This window comes from Blennius ocellaris, assembly GCF_963422515.1.
Source record: "Blennius ocellaris genome assembly, chromosome: 1".
In the NCBI taxonomy this organism is placed as follows: Eukaryota; Metazoa; Chordata; class Actinopteri; order Blenniiformes; family Blenniidae; genus Blennius; species Blennius ocellaris.
The window spans coordinates 35,240,347-35,260,942 of NC_137650.1; the positions used below are offsets into that span (position 1 = coordinate 35,240,347).

Below are 20,596 nucleotides of genomic sequence, written 5' to 3' on the forward strand. Positions count from 1 at the left end.
TTTTTAAATATTCTGAAAATTTTTAATTAATGCTAAATAAATAAATAATTTCAGCAACAACAAAAAAACGGCCAGAATAAAATTTGACAAAACAAAATCTCAGCAAGGCAAAAAAAATAATTATTTAAAAGAAAAATTTTAAAAAGTTCAATCAAATGTTATGAGAAAAAAAATCAGAACACAAATTGAGATTCTTTAAAAAAAAAATTGAATTACAGAAAAAATACAGAATAAATGTCAAGAAACATAAACGTCAATAAAATAATTTAAATCTCGTTTCAGAATACATTAGTATACTTATACTCCTAGAAAAGAGACATTTTTGAGGGTGTAATCCTCCAGATAAATACATATATTATTGTCCTGTGCAGGTGTTCGGTGTCCCGGGCTGTGGGAGCCTGACAGGCCGGACCCGGGGCGCAGGGGGGCGGGGAGCCCTCCTCCGTCTCTCCCCCTGATGAAATGGCTTCCTGCTGATAACCGGGGCCGCCCGGTCACATGATGTAACGACGCTGCCTATGAGCTAACACTTAGCCCTGGTTTGTTAGAGCCGCTGCCAGGTGTCCCCGCACGGACGGGCCGGGCCGGTACCACACACCGAACACACCGCAGCCGCCGCCGGCCGCTCGGGAAGCCGCTTGGTAAGTGAAAACAACACGTCTGTTTGTCAAACGTTTATCTGCCGTAAACACCCGAGTTAGCTCCGCTGGCCGAGTCGGACCTGGTAAACAGCGAGTCCCCGTGGTGAGCGAGGGGGGGTCGGGCTGGAGACACCGGCCTTGTTTGGACTCGCCGGGAGGTTAATCTCACCTGAACAACACCGCTGTGTGTTTTTCTCTTTGGAAGTTGGCGTCGAGCGGCGGCTCGTGTTAGCATGTGCTAAAGCTACAACTAGTCACCGCGCGGCTCCACCAGCTGGTTAACTGGCCAACTAGGCTAACGTTAGCAGCCACTAACTACATCCCCGGCTCACTGTGTTTGGATTCACTGCTCTGCTCTTTCAACTCTTTACATAACGGGATTGCGGCACTGGGGCCTAACTGGCTGGTTTGTTTACATCAATCTGTTGCTAGTTTTGTAGTGTTACTCATACTGGACTAGTTATGTCTGGTCACAGGTGGCAGGTAAAGTTAAACCCTCCTGAAATCTCACAGTCCCACTCGGTCAAGAAAACCAACCTGCACCCTGCACAGGAGATGTTTTTACCTCCACAAATTACAACTCATGCAATAAGTAAACTCCCTGTAAAGCAGTGAAATACTTGTTTATGTAGTCGGTTTGCTGGAGGGTGTATTCACTCAGTACAGGGTGTATTCACGCAGTACTGCCCAGGTATTATTGTGTTCTCCGTGTACACAACACTGTGTTCTGTTCCTCTGAGGAAAGGGCCTGATTTAGGAGTCATGCTGGTTTGAGGAAATATATTGTTGGTACACGTGTTTTGTTTTGTTTTGTTTTTAATTTTAGAGAAGAGTTGGTCTGTTCCATCCACACCCGGTCGCTCTTTGATCCCCCGGAGGCATTTCCACAAAACTACCTCCTGCTGCTTTCCTTTGTTTGTGTGGTAAGTTGTGTTTGGTTAGAAACTGTTGCGTCATAGGTCCAAATCCACAGCGTTTTGTGTGTATATGTATGTATGTGTGTGTGTGTATGGTCCTCATGTTTGCCTCACTCTTGACTGGACTTGTCGATCATTGAATCCCTCATGTTGCTGAGAAGATGGAGAAAGTGGCACCTGTTGCATTTTGAACCCTCCCACACTCAGCCGCTGTTCACTGTGTCAACATGTAATGGATGAGTCGCGCCACTGGGGGGCAGTAGTGTGCACGCGTCGACTGCAACCGTCTATAATTTACGCCCAGTTTCCACGACAACCCGGGTTGCATTTTGGGCGTTTTGTTTTACACGACGACGGCGCTCAGAGCCAACTTTGTGAAAATGAGGAAAACGCAACGTTTGCGCCTGCAGATGTGCGTCGCAGCCGCGGGAGAGTAGTTGTTCTGCACGTGCTCAGTAGATGGAGGATAAGAAAGACGCCCCCCCCCAGGGCGTCATGACAACCAGGACATGTAAACCTGGTAGTGTTATAATTGAGTGTCTGTACAATTATGTGTGTGTTTGGTTTCATTACAGGAACAACCCACCGCACCACCTCGCGGCTCTACAGCCTCAAAACGTTATAGTGTAAACGTGAACATTTATGAAAACAAAAATTATGCGTTTTCACTTAAAGCTGTCGTGGAACTGCAGCTTTAGAACGGAGAAGCAGCTCGACATTGTTTTTTTTTTGTTTTTTTTTTAAACGTTTGGTGGCTGGAGGTTAATATTCCAAGTTGATGAAAATTTAAAAAGTATAAATTGAGATACATTTATAGTCGTTATATTATATCGTTGTATAAAAGATGGCAAACTGAGACACAATGACGCGTCAAAATATCTTAACTACAATTAAAACGGCACATTTTTGAACAAGTGAACGATTAGTTGATTTTAGACGCAAACGATCGATTCAGACGTTAATTCTCCGACGGGGGGTAAATATACTGCACCTCCACTTCAGTCCACATTTATTTTTTATTTCTATCGCGAGTTTGAATATTGATCCAGAAGCTTTAACTATCTGAATTGTTGGGGTTTTATTTTATAACCTTTTTCCGTTTTTGCCCAATGAGTCCGAAGTCTGAAGGAACGAATGCTGAAGCAGAAATCACGTACCTGATTTATTTTTAGCGCGGCAGTCACATTACTCTGACAATGAAGGGACGTGGGAGCGTGTGGCAGACTTTTTAAACGGACAAGCGTTTAATCCCTTTTTATTTGAGCTGCTCTTTAGAAATACACATGATTGCACTGAGGTGCGTCCCATTTAAAATGCAATTATTCTGAGTCAGTTGACTCGTTTCAATTTGATAAATTCATGTAAAACACCAAACACATCTTGCAGTTTGTCATTATCATGATATGGAGATGTGCACTGGTCGAAAAGAAAATATCTCTTTAATTGATTCACCAGATTTGAAGCTAAAACTTATATTTATTTAGCAATAAATAGTTTTTTCACATTCCATTCTACTGTTCCCCGTCACTGATGCACTTTTCCTTAAAACTGCGTTAAAGCTTGAATTTATTGAAACACGGCGCCACATTTACTTTTGATTGTGGGATTGTTCATATACATTTTAACTCTTGAGGACCATCGCATCAAATAAAGTCGCACTTTTGATAATATATCTGATGCCTGCAGTCTTTTAAATATATTGAGAAAACAGAGAATAGAAACTCTACTTTCTTTTCTTGTAAAATAATCTTTTTTTTTTTTTTCTGATTCTGATATATATATATATATATATATATATAAGACCAAAAACAGCACTTGAACGTTTTTCTTCTAAAACACTGCAGGTGTAAAACTACAGACGGGTGTAAATTAGGAGCAAGAGAAGGAGTACTGTTATTCTGATAAACAAAACATTTCATACGTGAATTTATTTATTTATATATTTATTTGGCCATTTGTGGCCCCGGCTTTAAAGTAATATAGTTGAAGGTTGTGTAGGAAAACGATTGTTTGTGTTGCTCCTGTGTGGTTTTTGCTGAAGACGCTACAAAACCTGTCGAAGTTGCTTAATGTTCAGGACTTTTTCACTTGTCGCCTCTCGTCTTTGGCGAAGTGGCCTAGTTTCGGACCTCCACCCAGTGGGGGGGGGGGTCAGGAGAAGTGAAAACATCTGGGTGGATCCTCTCCGTGGCCGACTGAACAACTTCTCCTCGCTCCGGGGTGTCGATGGGAACGGCGCTTCACGAGTCCTGTGATTTGTAAAAGCGCCGACTCCTTCCTTTTCGCAGCGGCTTGTTGCTGAGTGCAGGACTCCGGTTCTGCTTCGCCGGAGGGAGTCGCGTCCACGAGGGTCCCGGGCATTTCCCAGCCCTTTTCTGCTGACTTCCTCTGTGCTTCAGTAGTTTTGCTTCCACTAAACACGTTTCCTCGACTTGTGACGGGAGGATTTATCTATGTGGCTGCTGCTGTTCTACATTTTAGCATTAATGGAGTGTCTTAAGTACAGAGTTCATTATCAGGACCTGCTGTTTGTCAGATTGAGCGCCGTCACGTTAGCTTCTGGCGGGAAGTTCCCAGTTGGGTAGCGTTCAGATGTAATTTTCCCAACAAATCCCACTTCGCTCTTCCTCATAATCACACTCTTAACAGTCGCTTTTACCCGTTTTAAGGCCACATATTGTGATTTGGAGACGTCTTTAAGAGTTTAAAAGCCATTAGAACTGTTGAACGTGGACTTTATGGATTTGGGTGCGACAGTCGGTTTGATGTGACGTTCTGAAATATCAGCGTGAGCCTCTGGTAGAGTGAAGCAAAGTAACCATCAAACATTGTTTGGTTTGGTAAACCTTCGTTGGTTTTTCCTTCAAACGATGTTTCGGGTCTCTGAAGGAGGCGCTCTTTGAAAATGGCCTCCAAAATGCAGCTTCTTGGAAACGACAACAGTGTGGCGGTTGCTAGGATCCTGGCCTCTCACCCAGAGAACTATGGGTAAAGGGACGGGGTTTTGAGTTCTCCCGCTCCCGGGCTTTTGTGGGCTGTCCCAGTCGAGTTCTGCGTTCGCTGAAATAAAGACGTGTTCCAAGATTCAGCTCTCAAAACCCCGCCCCTTTACCCATAGTTCTCTGGGTGAGAGGCCTGGATCCTAGCAACCGCCACAACAGGAACAATAGCGGTTCTTCAGAGTTCTGCTGCTCAGCCTTTCAACTCTCACGGTGTTGGATCACATCAAAACAGGCAAGAAATACACTTTAAAGGAGCTTGAATACTTTTATTGTATGAAAAAAATAACCGCAGTGCCAGCTAGTGGCCTGACATGCAAACTGCGTCGTTTTGTTTTGTTTTAAGCCAGGGGTGCCCACACTTTTTCAGCATGCGAGCTACTTTATAAAACAACCAAGTCAAAGATGATCCTCCTCCTACAAAAATCCAAAACATATATTTATTTTCAAATATATTGAGGATTTTTTATATGTACAATGCATAATGATGTACCTTGCAAAATCGTATGAGCCAATATTGTGCAGCACGACATAATTAACTCTGAACATTTGTTGTAATCACCTGAGTTTACTTTGATGTTACTTTGATCTTTGGTATTACGACGGTCGACTGGCAGACGAGACAAACGCACTTCGAAAATGACATCATGAAAAAAAGTCCACCTCCCATTCCTCATGAAAGTGACACGTCTTCGTCTTCTTACTTGGTCCAGCTCCCCCACTCATGTTTGATGACCAAAGCTTTCTTTAGTTTAAAAGAAAAAAGCGAGGGCTTCAAATTTGCGGTAACTCACTTGACTAGCTTGCTAGCTTTGCCACACTTGGCGTCGTTGTTTGCGCGTGTGCGGTGACCTAAAAGTCAGAAAAACTCAGCCGTCATCTGACGCTGCGATTTGTACTCGTAATTCAGAAAGGTAAATTAGTTTCATTACACCAGCGTCTATTTTTTTTCTAATGTCACGCGACCTGCTATTACTACCTTTGCGATCGACGTATTGAAGCACCCCTGGTCTAAGCTTTTCCAGCAATCTTGTTCAAAAACGTCTCGAGTTCTTCAGGAAGGACGAGCTGCAGGTTCCGTTTCATCGATGTGGTGTAAACAGTGAGAAAGTTCACTGCGGTGGCAGAAGGACAATCTTGACGCATTCCTGCATTTGTTTTTCCTCCTTCAGGAATCTCCTCCTCGTCTAACCCCTCTCACTCATAAGACTACAGACTTTAAGCTATCAGACATCGTTTCCCAGCGTCAAGTTGTAGACGGATCATTTCCGTATTTTATGAAGTTTGTTGTGTGAAAGTACAACCGTGCCCCCCCCCCCCCCCCGAGTCATAAAGGAAAAGATTAGTCCATTTAGTGCGCCATCGATTCGGCCGGTGATTTCATTTCATTTCCACCACTCTATGAAAACATGGGCAAAGGTGAGTGACTGATAAGACGCCGCGGGACCTTGGACTCTTGACGGAGCGATCAGGGCGCCATCGACCTGTTTCACAATGAAACGACCTCAATTCTTTCAATAAAACGGGATACGTCTCATTACCGAAGCCACTCTGTCCAACGAACTTGGACTTGAGTGAAACTTCTTGGTTAATTGTATTTTTATTTATTTTTTGTGTGTGACTGAGAAGAAGCGGCGATGATAAAGCAGCTTTTAAATCTCGTACGTTAGACGAGTGGTTATTTGAACTCGTGTCTTTTCTGACTCGTCGCTATTTCGCTGGGTTTGAAGTCTCTGTCTCCACATGGGAACCTCCTGAAGGCTGCATGGCAGAAGGACTCTTGGTTGCAGGACGATTCTGCCGAGGGTTTCAGAGTCGTGCCAATGACCAATAGTAACCTGCACCGTTCCCTCTCTCTCTCTCTCTCTCTCCCTCTCCAACCTCCTCCCCCTCTTTTCCCTCCCACAGGCCATCCGCAGAAAGCCACCGCTCTTCTTCCCTCCTCGCCCTCTTCAAGATTCTGACTCACTGCGCCGCGGCTCCACCAGTGGGAGGCGTCTCTGCGACCCCCGGGGGGTCCGGCTGCCGGCTCGTCCCTCCGTCAAGGCGCCGACTCACGGAGGTGGAGGAAGAGATGGACGGGCGATAAATAAAGACGTCAACCTCAGAGGTAAGGTCAGAGCGGCGCCACGCAGGTCACGGTCACAGGTCGGTCTGGCCTGACGCGCTTTAAAAACACTTTATCTTTTATTTTTTATGAGATTAAATGTTTAAGTTGGTTTGATTGGCGACGTTTCTGCTTTCAAACTCTCCATATTGTGAAAATTACGTGTGACATTCAATCTTAAAATTGACATTTGAGTGTAAAAATGTATTTGTAAAATCCATTGAATTATTAATTATTAACACAATTCACTTATTTGTAAGAATATTCTTCAACAGCCACAAAACAATGATGCTAAATGAGTTTTACAAAAAAAAAAAAAGAAACGGCAGAATACATTTTATTTGATTTTCAATTTTGTGAAGACATTTTTCCTTTTGTTATTTTAAGATAAATTACATTTGGATCTCATTCTGGCCAAACGTGTGCATTTTCTCTGTAAGGTGACCTGAAAGGCGCCTCCAAATAAACTGTATTACTTTATTATGATCAAAAATCTTTATTTATAATTAAATAAATAATTACAACCTCTAAATTACATTTCTGATTCATCAGTTTAAGTCCCGGGTGTGAAATATGAGGTTCAGGTTCGTGGTTAATCTGAGGTTCCACACTCCTGATTTAATTGCAAAAAGTATGTTTGTATCCCCAAAATGTTTACATTAATTCACCTTGTGAATGCTTTGTTACTTTCAGGTGAATTAAGTGAAAAATCACTTTGCGTGTTTATGGGACTCTCTGATTGGCCGCTTTTAGCCCCTGAATAAAACTCTTTTCTTTCTATTTTTGATACCTGCTTGGATTTATTTATTTATAAGTACCAGAATTCTGAAATAAAAGCAGAAATTCTAAGCATGCTTTCTTCATTATTACCTCTTATTTCAAAAAGTCTTTATCTTCTCCAGTCAGTCAGGAAAACCACCAATATCCTCTGGTTTCGGCTCTTTGATTACGGCTCTTTCACGTGGGGCTTTTTCCTACTTGTTATTGACGGCGTGTAGCCCGGCGGAGGTTACGTAATGAATTTACCATTAGTCACTGTTACTGTGTGACACGTTATTATAAGCATGAAGAACTGGAAACTGTCCTCAGACCACCGCTGATCTTCACATAAATCACTTACCGCTGCACTGGAGTGGTGACTGTACATATATTTAGTATATGGCTATATATATGTATATATGTATATATATATATATATATATATATATATGTATGTATGTTAAGTGATTGAAATACAGTACGTGATTCATGTATTTTGATAAACAGTGAGGGGAGATTGATTTTGTTAAAATTGGTCCATTAATTGACAAAGAAAGCAAAAAACATATAAACCTGTGCCATTTCTATATGTATTTCTTTTATTTGATTTTAGAGGCGGGCGGTATTTGACAGTATAATCACCTTTAGCTGATAAGAACTTTATAGCTCCTATAGCTTCATGTTGACTCTATACTTTATGTGACAATCCTGAAAAATCATTAACACTTTTGTATTAACCTCCAGGTAAATAATTACCGTAGTTTCCAGACTCCAGCTCTCTCCGGCCTTGTCATGCAGCTCATATTAGCAAGCGACTCGTATATTAGAACCCATCTGTCCACTAGGTGTCACTATAGTGCAACCGAAAGCCGCTGCCGCAAAACCTCCGTCACGCCGTGTTTCACTGACGGAGCAAGAAAAAGGTTGAGATGGAGAAGCGACACTCGGAACATTATTTTGAAAGGCGTGACTTGTAGTCTACAAAATACGGTAAATAATAATAATGGTTTTCCCTCATATTTATCAGAAACATTTTCATGTGTACCTGTAAACATAAACAAAATGCATTTTTGTCCAATCGTGCTTCAACAAACAACAAACAACTCTTTGGGATTTCATATACAAATATTTGCCATATTTTTTCACTTAGATTTACTCAAAAAGCTTTTATTTCGCCCCAAAAATGTGAGAATGAAGTTTTGCCAACGTATCTTATAATAAATGTTTTTTTTAATCATTGCCAAACAATCAAACATGAACTCTCTTTGTTTGTTTGCTTTGCTGCTGAGAACCTTTACTTCTGTATTTCCTACAGGACTATTCTTTTACTAGTAATTGAGCACAACATGACAAGACACTTTATTTAAAAATAAATTAAAAGGTTTTTGATTTTTCGTTCTCCTGTAATGTTTTACCCGGAGAAACATTTTAATAGAAATGTATATTTTCTTTTGATGACTTTTGTAATTAAAAGCTTTTTAAACTAACTAATTCAGTAATTTTTGTCATAAATGCAAATATTGTTAGGATATTTGTTATCAAATACAAAATAGATTAAGCAGAGCTGCAAAATATTAAGTGAATATGTGAAAATATGAATAAATATGAACTCTTAAAAAGTTGTACTTGTATAAATGTGTTTTTTTTGTGATTATTAGAGTTTTTCCCTTTTTTGCATGGAGGCATCATTTGTCAATATGTACATTGAGAATGAATTCTTCACATTAAACTCTGAGAAATTCTCTTATCAAAGTATAATTTGAATCGTCTAGAAGCATCAGAATGTGTGTCGTTGTCTTGATCTTCAGATTTGTTCAGCTGATCACGGTTTGTAGGAATCCTGGTGTTCTGGGCGTCCCGTCCTGCCGCTTCGTCCCAGAATAGAAAGAAACGAAGCGTCCGTGTGCTGAGTCAGCTTCCTCAAACGTTTGCATGGACGACACATGACACACTTTCATTTCTGCTTTCACGTCCACTCTGCTTTCCTTTAACGCACGCTTCCACACGCTCCGTCTGATTCGGCTCATGTCCGCACCATTCTTTTTCGTTATTGATGCAACGGAACCATCATGCGCTGTTCTCCAACAGTCTGGGGTTATTAAATACTCTGTCACTCTGTGCCAGCGCAGAATCCAAAACAGCTAGCATGTTGGCCGTGCCATTAGTGTTTGGTTTAGTGAAAGTGGGCGTGGCCACAATTACAGACGAGGGCTAATGTTGAGAAAAGAAGAGATCCGCTGGTTAGAACCACGGAACCGTAGAACTTGGAGAAAATAGCGTGTCACATCGGTCAGAGACGGGCTCGTTCACCGTCTGGCTCCAAGTTCAAATTGATCGCTGTCGTTTATTTCATCCCCGATTCTCAGTTTATAAACCCTCGATGAGAAGTTCCGTCTCGAAAAGCTCCTGAATGAAGTTTCCTGGCGGCTGCTTTCACACCCTTTCTTTTCCGGAGCTAAACGTTTACTTGCCGATTTGCATTTTGTGTCAGAGAGACATCTAAAGACGACTTGACGATCTGCGTTACCATGGTAACGGTGCACGTTTTGTCCCCCGCGCAGGTACACGTTGATTTCGTAATGACAAGCTGCTGTGCAGAAGATGTCCACGCTGTCTGTGACTGATATCCCAGATGTTGGTCATGGTAAGAGTGCAGGCTTTTTTTTTAAAATTATTATTATTATTGTGAAATACAAAATACTGAAATTCAAACTACTAATAATTTATATTCAGGTGCTGTGGCTTAAATTGTGCTCCTTTCATTTAAAATGTACTCGAGAACAAATCAAATTAATCTTTTCAAGAACTACATAAAACATCTTTTTTTTTTTTTTTTTTTTAAGTTGGCTAAATATATGTTTGATTCTATATATCTGGTTAATATATGTCTACATTTCTCAGAAAAATTATTAAATGTAGAGAAGTCAAAGTGTGTCATGTGAGTACTTGAATATTCGCATAGATACACAAGAAGAAATCAAGTACAGGTAAATAAATAGATTTCAATGTAAAGCAGTCGGTTAAAATCCGTATCGACGATTCAAATTGTGGATGAATTCAGTTTTGTGATTTCAAGTCTTAACTGGTCCAGCCACTAAATTCACAATTTATTTCTGTCACTTCCGAAGAGTTGATAATTAAACTGGTTGTTGAAGTTAAGAGAGACTGTGGTCACAATTATCAATATGACAATTCTTTAGTTTTCAAAAGTAACTTTGGGGCGATTTTTATATTGTCCGACAGTCATTTAAGAGGAAAGTATTTGGGAAAACGTCTGAACTGGTTGTAGAGGAACCAAAAAAACCTCATTTAAATATATATATAGTATTTAAATCAGTGTTGAGGCTGTATAATTGTATCCAACTCATTTGTTCTTGTCACGGAAAATTCTTGTTTCAATACCTGCATTTTGTTTTGCGTGAATACTTTCTGTTGATGCGGCAATAAAACATCCCACCAGCGGTGCTTCAACTGAAGTGCAGCGACTAAATTGAACATAATTACAAATCAATACCTTCAGTTCTTGTTGCTTCTGTCTTGAATGTGTGTTTTTCTGACTGATTTTCCTGAATAGTTTCCAAACGTGTCGCTTCAGTCTGAAACATGGATCCGTAGTTCACATGTCGAGAGCAGCGTGCGGTCAGTGTTTGTTTTAATGTGTGTGTGTGTGTGTGTGTGTGTGTGTGTGTCAGATGAGAGGAAGGTGTTTGACAGGGCCTCTGAGCTGCAGCTGGACTGCATGGTTGAGAAGGGCAGTGGAAGCGGCGCCACAATGAAGCAGGAAGTCCTGCTGTCGCTCGCCGACCTCTCGCCGCCGGACGACTTCCCCGCGCCGCCGCGCGACGGCCCCTCGCCGCCGAACATGAGCAGCCCGCTGCCCGTGGAGCCGGGCGACATCAAGCTGGATCCAGCGGCAGGAGACACGTCTGGCAGCGTCGGTGAGGAACAGCTGGATTGTTGATCTCAGTTCAGGAGGTTTTTTATTTAAATGCAGCATCGTGTGCACACATAACATCCTAATGACACAATCAGTGAGTGGAAACTACATAGTATTTACCATCACGTGGCGATTTGGTAACAATCATCTGCACACGAACGCCAGAAATGCAGAAAAATTCTGCAGTGTGTTTTTTATCATGGATCCACCCGGAGAAAAATACTTGATGAACATTCAAGCTCCTCGAAACGATCGCTCTTCGTCGTATTGGTGCATCGTCATCGTCGCCGTATGTGAGAAGACGCGTCGATCTACAAACACACACGGAGAACAACTGCCATGCTGTGCATCATTGGCGTAGAGCCGGAGCTCTTTCAGAAAGTTGTTTTCCCCACGTTTCCATGGAAACGGTGTTTTCAAGCAGTTCCACCTCGCGAGTTCAGCGTCTCCGAGCGCCGTCGTCGTGTAAACAGACACCGAAACGCAACAGGACCTTCCTGTTTTCACCTGCAAACGCAGTCGCATACATGCCGACTGAAATTGAGGAAAAAGTTTGATAATAAAGAAACCGTACCCTTTAACATTCTATACAACATGGCCTCACTAGCTTTATATATTTGATCCATCTTTTCCAAAATGCTATTTTGTAGCAGTCTGATGGCATGTGTAATTCTTTCCATCTTCAAAAATATCAAACCATCCGTCCGCTCTTGGTTTTTCTACTTTCAGCCACTTTCTTGTAATGACCTTCCTCCCGGCTGCACCAAGTATCTTTTTTTTAAATCATTGCACTTTTCCAACAAATTGTACATTTCCTACCTCGCCGTGGTGAGCCGGTGTGTGCACGTGTTGCTCCTCTACAAAAAACCCTGACAGCCGACCGGGATTATTACATTTTTCATTTCACGCAGTCTACATGGGTTACGTTAGTAAAAGAAGAGTTTGGAGCAGATCGTTCTGGTGTCAAGGAGGCTGAAAAATAACCGTAGCTTCAATATTCAGTCGTGAACAAAGTCGTCGTACAAACGATCACGCGTGTGTGTGTTTGTTTGGTTGTGCGTTCAGACGGCCAGCCGGTGAAGAGGAAGAAGGGACCGGCTCCGAAGATGCTGGGCAACGAGGTGTGCAGCGTGTGCGGCGACAAGGCGTCGGGCTTCCACTACAACGTGCTGAGCTGCGAGGGCTGCAAGGGCTTCTTCCGCCGCAGCGTCATCAAGAGCGCCCAGTACGCCTGCAAGAACAACGGCCGCTGCGAGATGGACATGTACATGCGCCGCAAGTGTCAGCAGTGCCGCCTGCGCAAGTGTCGCGAGGCGGGCATGCTGGAGCAGTGTGAGTGGTCTGTCGGAGATTTAAAAAAAACAAACAAACCAAAAAACGTTTTTATTTGCTCAAAGCAAACTGAAAAATCCAGAAGTTGACTTTTCCGACGTGCCGTTCGGCCTGCAGGTGTGCTCTCCGAGGAACAGATCCGACTGAAGAAGATGAAGAAGCAGCACGAGGAGGAAACGGCTCGCACGTCCACCGTGGTCACGCCCACCCCCCCGCAGGAAGTGGCCACGCTGGAGCCGCAGCAGCAGGAGATGATCGAGAAGCTGGTGGCCATGCAGAAGCAATGCAACAAGAGGTCTTTCCTGGACCGGCCCAAAGTGACGGTAAGCCACACCCCCCCCTCCCCCCTCCCTCCCCCGTCCATCCGGCCGGCCATTAAACCAGCTTCTCTTTCTGTCCCGGAAGCCGTGGCCGCAGAGTCAGGACCCGCAGAACCGAGAGGTGCGTCAGCAGCGCTTCGCCCACTTCACGGAGCTGGCCATCATGTCGGTGCAGGAGATCGTGGACTTCGCGAAGCAGCTCCCGGGCTTCCTGGAGCTCACCAGAGAAGACCAGATCGCCCTCCTGAAGACCTCCACCATCGAGGTGAGCCCGCCACCGCGTCTCGCCGGGAACTGAACGCAGCTTCAAGCGCCTCAGAGGGGATTTGTTCGTCTTTTGACGGGGGAATCAGTTTAGCTGAGGAGCCACAAGCAGCCCAGATTCTTCCTCAGTGGGTCAGACCGCTAAAGTAGTGCCACGATAATCGTTTAAATTTAAAGTGTTTCTTTGTTTCTGGCGCAGAGTAGATGTTTGACAATGTCCACATTTGGTTAAATCTGAACACGGTGGTACCACAAATGACTGCTGAGCTCATTTTAATGATGCAAAATGCAGTAAAATGTAAATAAAATACAACTATAACTGGTTGCATTCTGCACGTTTTCACAATCTCACCTTGACGGCATGGCTTTGAGGCTAAATGCTCGTTTTCAGTGCAGAATCACAGATATCTGGACTTTTCTCACTGTTGTGTTGTGTTCACTGCTCTTAAGAAATCTGTGTTAAAGATTCTGTGTTTTCCAGATTGGAGCCTCTAATAATAGTAGTAGTAGTTCTATTAGTAGTAGTAGTAGTAGTAGTCGTTTGTGGCAGCACTCTTTCTTCATCAGATTCCGTTTTCTGATTCCATCACATTCGTCCGTTCTCCTCAGATTATGCTGCTGGAGACGTCTCGGAGATACAACCCCACTATCGACAGTATCACTTTTTTAAAAGACTTTAGTTATAATAAGGAGGATTTCGCCAAAGCAGGTAAATGTTTTTTTTTTTCGTAAAGAAAGAAATTGTGAGGAGTGATTTTTTTTAGGTCTCAACGACACTGAGTAGAAACTTTTATTTTCACAATATTTCAGCGAGCGCCATGTAATAAAGATCATATGGAAAATGACAATAATGTCTTTGTAAAACGATTTGGAGTGAAATCCCCCGTTTCCCCCCCAAAAGATCCTTGTAGAAACTGTCGTCCTTTATAATTAGGCTCAACTCTCTATTAGGACCAAGATTACTGGAAAGTTTTCTTTTTTCATAGTTTACGCAGAGACAGAAAGAGTTCACACTTCCTTGCTGTTAAAATGTAATAATATCATTGTTGGACCATATTTGAAGTGATCTTTTTATTTCTTTTTTCTCCTCCTGACCTCCCCAGGGCTTCAGTTTGAGTTCATTAACCCCATCTTTGAGTTTTCAAAAGGAATGAATGACCTGCACCTGGACGAGGCCGAATACGCTCTGCTCATCGCCATCAACATCTTCTCAGCAGGTCGGTTTGTCTGAAGCCATTTCCTCCTTCGAAGTGCGGAGAATTTAGCGCGCGCGCGTTTTAAATGCGGTCTGACGAACTCTTTGTTTTAGATCGTCCCAATGTGCAGGACCACGACCTGGTGGAGCGGCTGCAGCAGCCGTACGTCGACGCCCTGCGCTCCTACATCATGATAAAGAGACCAAACGTGAGTGACTGACAACCTCATCGTTTCACTGTGTTTTGCACCAGAATGATAAATTAAATTAGGCTTAATGTTGAGATTGGGAGTCGTCGTTTTTTTAGTAATTGTTTGGTTTTGCAAAACATATTGACATTTTCACCTCGTATGATTTAAACTTCGTTGTTTAAATGTAAAGGTTATTTTGCCGGTCCGGCCCACTGGAGATGGAATAAGTCTGTATGTGGCCTCAGAAGTGAAATAAGTTTGACACTCCTCGTTTAAAAGCTCAGAATTGAGTGATTGATGCAAACATGCAGTGAAGTTCTGGTCGGAGTGAAAAACTCCTGTTGACTAACATGTTGCTGGAACTCTTGGTGCTTTGTGGCTGTAACTGATTACTGATCAGATTAATTATTATTATTATAGATAGATAGATAATTACTTTATTCATCCCCAGGGGAAATTGTCTTGTTGCAGCAATCTGGTACATACGAATATTATAAAATACAATAGAATAGTAATAAAAGTAAGACATAAGCACGAGATAAAAGCAAGATAAATAAATAGTAAGGTGCAGTGGCAGAGCCATTAGAAGTAGGCATTATATAATAATAATAACAATAATACAGATAATAGCAGTGTGAAATAGTGTATAATACTCGTGTATAGTACTACTAATAATGGTAGCAATAATATAACAATAACAATATGGTAGCAATAAAATAAATAACAACAATATATATATATATATATATATCGGTAATAATAATACCGATAGTAATGGTATACTTGCACATTATTATGATGATGAACTGTTATTGACATGAGACACTGTGACTGAGGCCTCACACATAAACACACACACACACACACACACACACACACATAATTTACGACTACATTTTTTTATTTCGCAAACGTATTAAACATTTATTTGATCTCTTATCTGCTCTTCGTTCCTTCGACTTTAGTTTATAGGGGCGTTGAAGGGCGACGCTTCGTTTCTGTGTGAATTTCAGTTGCAAAAGCGACTTTGTCTTTAATCCGTCGTGGTTAACCGGTGGACTTGACGGTTGATTCTCCTCCCCTCCGGTGTCGTCGTTGCCCAGGATCACCTGATGTTCCCCCGCATGCTGATGAAGCTGGTGAGCCTCCGCACGCTGAGCAGCGTCCACTCGGAGCAGGTGTTCGCCCTGCGCCTGCAGGACAAGAAGCTGCCGCCGCTGCTCTCCGAGATCTGGGACGTCAACGAGTGACGTCAACGAGTGACGTCAACGAGTGACGTCAACGAGTGACGTCAACGAGTGACGTCAACGGCGTCGCACTCCAGAGACGGCCGGCCTGGACACCCGCTCCTTTTTCCTTTTCTTTTCTTTGACGGGCGTCGTGGTGACGTCGCTCTCCGGCGGACTGTGACGCCGATCCAAGACGGACAAACGTTTCACCACTTCGTCCCCCCCCCCCTGACGGGACTGCGGTTCGGCCGTTCTCAGACGTTCTCTGGTGGAGCGCCGGTCGTCTGTCGTCCTCGTCCCTCCGGCCGTGAGCGGGGCGTCCGGAGCAGGTCTGTGTCCCGCGTCCAGGCTGCAGCGGCACTTTTCGCTTGTGCAATAGACGGAAAGATGTGTTTAGGGCGTGGGCGGACCGGCCATCTGCCCCCCTCACTTCACTCACGCCGGGGTTAAACGGTAAACGCATAAAATAAAAAGAATTAAAAAAAGGTTGGTGTTGTAGCTCAGGTAAAGTAATGTGAAGTAGACCTCTGGGAACTGGACACTATTTCAGTTTTACTTAGATTTGCTTTAGTTTTCTTCCAAGTGACCTTTTTTTTTCTTTTTTTTTTTTTTAATTCATAGCAGCCCCATTAACATTCATGTAAATTGTGTATTTATTTGGACACACACACACACACACACGTACACAATAAGTCCCCACAAGGTTGTACAATCAAACCCTAATGCACAAGATCAAAACTCTGAAAGACAAACCGACAAGAAAAACCTTCAGCTCTACTTGAAGCTCCGCTGCGTTCAGGTTCTGTTCCGCCGGTGGGAAATTCCAGCCGCAAATCTACATTAAAAGGAGCGTCTGGGGCTTCGATACTGTCGGCGGGAGCCGTGTGTGTGTGAGCATTTGTGTGCGTAAAGCACGGATCGTAGTGCGTCTCCGGGCTGCGCCGGGGGATCCTGTGTGATCGTGCTCCGACTGAACGCAGGACGAGGTTTGGTTCTGATGAGTTGCGTGAATTCCGGTTCCTACGACGACGCGTAAACGTTCCCGTCTTCCCCTCCCTCTCGTTGAAACCTCAGCTTTAATCTCGTTTCAGCTTCCAAAGTTTAAGAGGCAAGTCGACCTGATCACACTATAAAAGCTCTGCGCACGAGCGCCGGTGAATATTAAAGTGTTGCTTAAAACCGGCGCACATTTATGAGTCACTTCTATTTTGCTTTTCTTGCTTACATGCAGTGACTCTGTAAGACGTGCTGCTGGAAACGGCACATACTAGTGGCCTGAAGGCGACACTGTTTCAAACAATTTTGTTAAAATTGGATTTTGAAAGTTGGATTTTTCTTTTTGCTGCGATGGCCTGTGTGCCGGGTTTTATCGCCCTCGGGCTCGACTGGCAGGCTAAACACCCGTTAGTCTAGATCAGGGGTGTAAAACTGGTAGAATAGTGCCATAATAACCTTTTAAATTCAAACGTTAAAGTTTTCCTTTCCTTTGAATATAGGTGGTGAAAATATGTATATTTTTTTTACAAATCCAATCGATTAATGTGGCAAATGAAGGCCGTTTCAACATAACGCCAATTTTAATGAACCCTTCTGATGCAGAATACAGTGAAATGTCTAAAAAGCTTCTGCTGTTGCATTATGGGTGTTTTTACAAACATGACTTCGAAGTTAATGATCATTTGATAAATTTCATGGCAGCGTCACTGAAATCTCAGCTCGGGTCTCGATGTTTTGCCCTCGACTCTCAACACATTCGTTTGGACAAAAGAAATGTTAATTCTTTTTGACATTTCTTTAAGATTTTCACAATTTCACGACACCCCTGTACAAGCTCCTTTCCCGGTTAGTGGTTTTACTCTTGTACTCACTGAGGCATTACTACGATAGTTTTTACTGTCACAAAGGCTTGAAGACCAAAGTCCTGACGAGCCTGCCAGTCCGTGACGAGGGCACAAAAAAAAATCTGTTCCACGCAAACGCATGAGGGATCTGCATGAACGGGAGAAGATGGAGATGTTTACATGTCCTAGTAGTTCTACACACACACACACACACACACACACACACCACTCCTACATTAACCTCAAACGATCAACTCGGCTTTTTCCGTTTTTATGCTCATGACATATTTACTTTCGTTACATCTAATCTCCGTTCTTTCCCCACGGGATTCATCTCGAGCATTGAAATGTGTGAGAAATCCATACGCGGAATTAATTTAGCTTTTTGGAAGATGTAGAAAATTGTGCATATTTTTTTTTTGGATAATATATTGTGACGATGACACTGAAGGTGGAAGTAAAGAAACGCCTCCAGAGAGAAACTTGATCTGAAGGTCTAAACCTCCACATAAACAGCTTTAACAGATTTTTAGGAGGATAAATGTACAGAAATGTGTCGACAAGTAGGAAAAAAAACCCAACAGAAATTAAAACGTTTTACTGATGCTGCAGACTGGACGATAAAGGACTGGATTTTTCTTTTTTCTTTTTGTTCTTTTTGTTCTTTTTGTTCTTAAATGGCGACACTTGTTCTCTCTTCCTGTTTGAGTCAAGAGGGCTGAAACAAAGCAGACGGTCCGGCTCCAGTACAACCTGTTGGGTCGTGGCAGATCAGCCGTAACTGTCGCTTTACAAAGAGGATGAATCACACACACACACACACACACATTCTCTCACACACACACACACACACACTGCTTCATCCCAACCTCCGGGAATCGGCCTGATGAAAACACTTGGATGTATGAAACTAGTTGTACTGGACTGTCTTTATCTTTTCCCTCCATTCACCAGCAGTTCACCTGTTCTGGACCTTCCAGATGGTCAGAGGATATATTTTTATAAGCTTTGCTTTTTCAACATTAACATTTTTGACTTGTTCCAGCAGAAGAAGGAAGAAAAAAAAAAAGAAAAAGCATATTGTTGAGGCTTTATGGTTCTATTTTCTAAGTGTTCCGGCGTGAACCTGAAGCGGCTAAATGACACAATTAGCAAAATGCATGCATTTACAGCAGAAGTTCCCCTTTTATGTCCAACAAGCAGCTCAGTTCAGGTTTCAGTGCGTCTTGAGTCCACCAGTGTGAACGATGTGAGATCTGAGATCTGAGAAGGTGGAACTAAAAAGGGGAAAAGCAAAAATCCCCGAATTAAAGGATCCGGCTCCCCTGTTCCGGTTTAATTCCAACAGTAAATCTTCCAGCTGCATGTCGGACCAGTGAACCGAGTCCTAATTGCAGAACGGTTGAAAGGCTCAATGTCGTCCTTCCACATTCTTTTAACGGCCCGTACCTGCAACGCCCGAACAACAGTACCAGCGTTTCTTCCTCAGCAGTGTTGGACAAACGTGTAACAGAAGGCTGCTGCTGCGTCGTTTTCCTGCTCCGGGTTTATCTGAGACGACAGGAAGAGGGTTTTTTTTTTTTTAGCAGTCGATTCCAATATTTGAAATGTAATGAAGGTACATCTCAGAAAATTTGAATGTCAATGAAAAGTTACCGTTTTAGCGGCGATTTCCACGCTGGAAACATGCAGACGAAAAGTTTCACTTCGTTCTGTGACTCAACACGCCACCTTGTGGTCCAAACTGGTTTTGCGAGGCTTTAAATGAGCTGGATGAGTTGAAACCTGCAGGTTTTTGGGAACTGAAGCGTCACTAAACATGAGTGTTAAATTGTGAATATTACATGTACCTCTTTAATGTGTGAATCTAGCTGCAGGTTTGACGAAAACATGGAACTATTTTAATATTTTTGGGATGCTGTGTTTTTGATTGTCATGGATTTGAAGATAAAATTGTGAAAAATTAAACTTTAAAAAGTCGGAGTAAATCTAAATTAAATCTCGTCTCGACATTTTGAATTGAAATGTACTTGTCCGTTGTATTCAGATTTTTAGAGATGTGCCTGTATTTCGATTTTTTTTTTTAATGTTTTGATGTTGGTGTTTTTGTATATATTTGAAAAAAGGAAGATAAACTGTTCGCAGGGTATTTCATCAGGAACACGATTGTATCGAACCTTCTGCCTTCTCAAAAGTTGAATTTGTGTGTTATTGACACCCTAAAAATGGGAACATATTTGAGATTCTTACATTCTCCTAACACTTCCGCGAGGTATTGGAATTGTTCAGCAGAAGCAGATTAAACGGGACCGTGTACGAAACGTTGTGTGACGACGGCCGTGAGTTTATTTTTCTTCAGTTGGCTATGCAAAACCTTCACTTGGATCCTTTTTTTTTTTTTTTTTTTTGCAATAAAACTTCAGGTTTGTTTTCAGTTGGATGCTTGCAGAGTGATGCTGACGGAGGGGAGTCAAATGAACGGAGGAGTGCGTTGGGCTCCAATCAAACCAGCCTGAGGCGTCAGTGGCTGACTTTCTAAAAGTTCCTGTACGCGTGGTTCTGTCACGGCCGTGGCTCTGGAGGCGACTTGTACTGTACATAGTGTGACCGTCATCTCCGATCTCTGTCTTCAAAGGGTGACACGTTGTTGGTAAATAGAAATGCAAAGCTATTTTAATACTTGTAAGTCATCGAAGACCTTCTGTTTTGTATGTACAGTATAAATTAAAGCTCTTCTGTAGTGCTGACACGTCCCGTCGTCCCGTCTTCTGTACCACTTCATCCCATTGAGGCAGTGGACTGCACCGCTGTCCTCCTACAATCTGAAGAAAATGTGTCGTAGAACAGAAGAAATACCAGTAATT

At 42.7% G+C, this 20,596-nt stretch overlaps 1 protein-coding gene across 1 annotated transcript; it reads left to right on the forward strand.

Annotated features, from left to right (window-relative positions):
- The first annotated feature begins 505 nt into the window (after positions 1-505).
- Positions 506-18,350, forward strand: nr1h3 (nuclear receptor subfamily 1, group H, member 3). Its single transcript, XM_080495699.1, has 11 exons — positions 506-641; positions 6,466-6,667; positions 9,985-10,067; positions 11,116-11,361; positions 12,426-12,692; positions 12,810-13,015; positions 13,098-13,277; positions 13,886-13,985; positions 14,380-14,493; positions 14,586-14,680; positions 15,766-18,350. Exons 3-11 carry the CDS (start codon positions 10,025-10,027, stop codon positions 15,910-15,912), a joined length of 1,398 nt encoding a protein of 465 aa, XP_080351825.1. The 5' UTR covers positions 506-641; positions 6,466-6,667; positions 9,985-10,024; the 3' UTR covers positions 15,913-18,350.
- The last annotated feature ends 2,246 nt before the right edge of the window (positions 18,351-20,596 follow it).